At 43.5% G+C, this 5,000-nt stretch overlaps 1 protein-coding gene across 1 annotated transcript in view; it reads right to left on the reverse strand.

Annotated features, from left to right (window-relative positions):
- LOC124011261 (lysophosphatidic acid receptor 4-like) overlaps positions 1 to 5,000 on the reverse strand; it is a 6,140-nt gene that overhangs the window by 207 nt on the left and 933 nt on the right. Inside the window, exons 1-4 of the mRNA XM_046324458.1 lie at positions 4,710 to 5,000; positions 3,922 to 4,212; positions 1,134 to 1,366; positions 1 to 731 (exon numbers count right to left, since the gene is read on the reverse strand). The exon at positions 1 to 731 is cut by the window's left edge and continues 207 nt beyond it; the exon at positions 4,710 to 5,000 is cut by the window's right edge and continues 933 nt beyond it. Of these exons, the coding sequence (XP_046180414.1) occupies positions 377 to 731; positions 1,134 to 1,366; positions 3,922 to 4,212; positions 4,710 to 4,994 (1,164 nt within the window). The 5' untranslated portion in view covers positions 4,995 to 5,000 and the 3' untranslated portion in view covers positions 1 to 376. The remainder of the gene's footprint in view (positions 732 to 1,133; positions 1,367 to 3,921; positions 4,213 to 4,709) is intronic.

The raw sequence follows: 5,000 nt of genomic DNA on the forward strand, positions 1-5,000 counted from the left end.
TGTTGTGGGTGTGGTAGCAAAGCAACCTTTATTTGCATGCAATTAACATATATTGATATGCATTACCATTTCTCCTGACAGTGGAAGAACTGCTCAGGCGAGCTGCAGGAAGGCTTCACCTGCACTATGCCAAAAGAGCGGCAGAGACTCCCGAACTATCATCAGACTTTTTGACGGGGCACACTGCATTGTTTCAGACGGCATTCAATCCCTGCTCTTCCAAAGAGAAAGTGACATATTTTTTTGTTTGGAGCGGGGATACAGTGGCTTTGAACTAGGGCTTAAACTCAGAAACCTGATTTCTCCATCCTGAACTGTCCCCTCGCTCTCTTTCTCCATCTCTCTCTCTCTTTTTATTTCTCTCTCACCCGTAGTGTCAGAACTGAGTCTCATTCACTCCCGTATCTTTCCCATTGCTGGCGAGAGCATATGCGTCCTGGGTGTTTCTAGTGAGTGATGCTTCTTGTGAGTCTCTCCTGGTGACTGTCCAGTCCCGTGTGTCTCTCCACGGTCTCCCATCCCTGGTCATTGTCCCTGTGTCCTGCTGCGTCTCTGCCTCACTACTCAGGTGTGTGTCGCTGCGGGGGATGCTCTCAGCCCGGACCCCTCCCTTCCCCCCTGTGGTGAGACTCTTCTGGAAGGACTCAGATGTAAAGTAGTACACCACTGGGTCTAGGCAGCAGTTGAGGGTGGCCAGACACAGGGTGATGGGGTACAGCGTCCGGACAAACCTTCACATTCAGAAAAACGCTAATTATTGGCCTCAATGTGGCAAGTAATTTTGCACCAAACACCATATTGTACATAGAGATAGACTAAATCACATATCTACAAACAACACAATTCAGAGGACAACGTTTTTATAAAAATTGACATGTTGATTTATTGATTTCTTAAAATGCAAGTGCTAAAGTAAGTCGCTCTGGATAAGAGCGTCTGCTAAATGACTTAAATGTAAATGTAAAGTGTTAAAGTTGTCCAGAGCCTGGGTCTGCACCATGGTGTAGAGGAAGAGGATTGAGTTGTAGGGTTAGGGTTAGTTATACCTCTCAAGGTTACAGTTGGCCAGAGCCTGGGTCTGCACCATGGTGTAGAGGAAGAGGATTGAGTTGTAGGGTTAGGGTTAGTTATACCTCTCAAGGTTACAGTTGGCCAGAGCCTGGGTCCGCACCATGGCATATAGGAAGAGGATGGAGTTGTAGGGGACGAAGCAGATGATGAAGATGGCCAAGTGGACGAGGATCATACGGAGCACCCGGCGCTTGCTGTTGCAGCCGTGGCCGATGGTCCCTGGGCGACGGAGGGTTCTCAGCACCAGAGAGGAACACACCAGGTTGGTTAGGAGTGGGAGGAGAAAACCTACGATCTGGAGAGGACAGGAATAGCTTAGCACATAAATAAATAATAAGATACACCCATATAGACACACTGATACACACACACTGATATACACACTGATATATATATACACACACTGATATACACACTGATATATATATGTATATATATATATATATATATATATATATATATACATATACACACACTGATATACACACTGATATATATATATATATATATATATATATATATATATATATATATATACACACACTGATATACACACTGATATATATATGTATATATATATATATATATATATATATATACACTGATAGACACACTGATATATACAGTGCCTTGCGAAGGTATTCGGCCCCCTTGAACTTAGACCTTTTGCCACATTTCAGGCTTCAAACATAAAGATATAAAACTGTATTTTTGTGTGAAGAATCAACAAGTGAGACACAATCATGAAGTGGACGGACATTTATTGGATATTTCAAACTTTTTTTTTAAAATCAAAAACTGCGCCACCTTTTGCTGCGATTACAGCTGTAAGTCGCTTGGGGTATGTCTCTATCAGTTTTGCACATCGAGAGACCAAAATTTTTCCCATTCCTCCTTGCAAAACAGCTCGAGCTCAGTGAGGTTGGATGGGGAGCATTTGTGAACAGCAGTTTTCAGTTCATTCCACAGATTCTCGATTGGATTCAGGTCTGGACTTTGACTTGGCCATTCTAACACCTGGATATGTTTATTTTTGAACCATTCCATTGTAGATTTTGCTTTATGTTTTGGATCATTGTCTTGTTGGAAGACAAATCTCCGTCCCAGTCTCAGGTCTTTTGCAGACTCCATCAGGTTTTCTTCCAGAATGGTCCTGTATTTGGCTCCATCCATCTTCCCATCAATTTTAACCATCTTCCCTGTCCCTGCTGAAGAAAAGCAGGCCCAAACCATGATGCTGCCACCACCATGTTTGACAGTGGGGATAGTGTGTTCAGGGTGATGACCTGTGTTGCTTTTACACCAAACATAATGTTTTGCATTGTTGCCAAAAAGTTCAATTTTGGTTTCATCTGACCAGAGCACCTTCTTCCACATGTTTGGTGTGTCTCCCAGGTGGCTTGTGGCAACCTTGAAATCTTTAAGAAATGGCTTTCTTCTTGCCACTCTTCCATAAAGGCCAGATTTGTGAAATATACGACCGATTGTTGTTCTATGGACAGAGTCTCCCACCTCAGCTGTAGATCTCTGCAGTTCATCCAGAGTGATCATGGGCCTCTTGGCTGCATCTCTGATCAGTCTTCTCCTTGTATGAGCTGAAAGTTTAGAGGGACGGCCAGGTCTTGGTAAATTTGCAGTGGTCTGATAATCCTTCCATTTCAATATTATCACTTGCACAGTGCTCTTTGGGATGTTTAAAGCTTGGGAAATCTTTTTGTATCCAAATCCGGCTTTAAACTTCTTCACAACAGTATCTCGGACCTGCCTGGTGTGTTCCTTGTTCTTCATGATGCTCTCTGCGCTTTTAACGGACCTCTGAGACTATCACAGTGCAGGTTCATTTATACAGAGACTTGATTACACACAGGTGGATTGTATTTATCATCATTAGTCATTTAGGTCAACATTGGATCATTCAGAGATCCTCACTGAACTTCTGGAGAGAGTTTGCTGCACTGAAAGTAAAGGGGCTGAATTATTTTGCACGCCCAATTTTTCAGTTTTTGATTTGTTAAAAAAGTTTGAAATAACCAATAAATGTCGTTCCACTTCATGATTGTGTCCCACTTGTTGTTGATTCTTCAAAAAAAATACAGTTTTATATCTTTATGTTTGAAGCCTGAAATGTGGCAAAAGGTCGCAAAGTTCAAGGGGGCCAAATACTTTTGCAAGGCACTGTATATATATATAAATATATATATACACTGATATACACACTGATATACACTGATAGACATACTGATTGAATTACATACTTTGAGAGGCCAGGATTCAATCCCATTGTGTTTAAAGACAAGGTGGCTTTTAAAGCAATATTACCGGCGTTCCCAGAGATATTTCAATCTTACCGCGTTCCCAGAGATCTTTCAATCTTACCGGCGTTCCCAGAGATCTTTCAATCTTACCGGCGTTCCCAGAGATCTTTCAATATTACCGCATTCCCAGAGATCTTTCAATCTTACCGCATTCCCAGAGATCTTTCAATCTTACCTCATTCCCAAAGATCTTTCAATATTACCGCGTTCCCAGAGATCTTTCAATCTTACCGCATTCCCAGAGATATTCCAATCTTACCGCGTTCCCAGAGATCTTTCAATATTACCGCATTCCCAAAGATATTTTTAAGGTCAGATGTTGGATGAATTGGAGATGACCTTCAAAATGTCAAGCACGCTGTAATCTGTTTCTGATTTAAACGCGGCCTACGTCTCCCAGGTGATCGAATAGAATCCTTCTCTCTCTTCCTCCCTCCCTGCCTCCATCCCCCTCTCTCTCTCTCTCTCTCTCTCTCTCTCTCTCTCTCTCTCTCTCTCTCTCTCTCTCTCTCTCTCTCTCTCTCTCTCTCCTCACCTCTATAAAGATAGTGATCTTAGACAGGTATGTCTTCCAGGTGCTCTTGGAGAATCCCTCGAAGCAGGCCGTGGCGCGGTTCGCCTGGTTGATCGTGGAAAAGAAGGTGACCGATATCCCTCCACCCACGATGGTGAGCCAGACCGCAGCACACACCAGGCCTGCGTTCCTCCTCGTGCGGACTGAGCGTGAGCGGAAGGGGTAGACGATGGCCAGAAAGCGGTCCACGCTGATGCAGGTGAGGAACAACATGGAACCGTAGATGTTGGTGATGAACGCTGTTCCTGATACCTGAAGGAGAGAGATTGAATGGTTAATTGATTCATTCCTTCATTACCTGATACCTGGGGGAAGGAGAGAGATTGAATGGTTAATTGATTCATTTCCTTCATTACCTGACACCTGGGGGAAGGAGAGAGATTGAATGGTTAATTGATTCATTCCTTCATTACCTGATACCTGGGGGAAGGAGAGAGATTGATGGTTAATTGATTCATTCCTTCATTACCTGATACCTGGGGGAAGGAGAGAGATTGAATGGTTAATTGATTCATTCCTTCATTACCTGATACCTGGGGAAGGAGAGAGATTGAATGGTTAATTGATTCATTCCTTCATTACCTGATACCTGGGGGAAGGAGAGATTGAATGGTTAATTGATTCATTCCTTCATTACCTGATACCTGGGGGTGGAATAGATGTATTAGGCAGAAAGACACATACAGCCAAACATCTGTGCAATGACAGAACAGTTCACATGGTGAAAAGGGCTAGAAACTAGTAACTACCTTGCAAAGTTCATCTCCAAAGGGCCAGTGTCGGTTGACGTTGTAGTAGACCTTGAAGGGCAGTGTGAACACAAACACAAGGTCTGACAACGCCAGGTTAGTCATGAACAGCGTTGTCTCGTTGCGTAGCTTCATCCGGAAGCAGAACACAAAGAGAGCAGCACAGTTGGTGCAGAGCCCCAGGACAAACACCACGCTGTAGACCACGCTGTACAGGTCATACTTAAAGCTGTCATCTATCCCACAGTCCTCCATGCCTGTCTCATTCAGCACTAGACCAGCCATGCTGAG

The sequence above is a fragment of the Oncorhynchus gorbuscha genome, linkage group LG23, assembly GCF_021184085.1.
Source record: "Oncorhynchus gorbuscha isolate QuinsamMale2020 ecotype Even-year linkage group LG23, OgorEven_v1.0, whole genome shotgun sequence".
NCBI classification, from domain to species: Eukaryota; Metazoa; Chordata; class Actinopteri; order Salmoniformes; family Salmonidae; genus Oncorhynchus; species Oncorhynchus gorbuscha.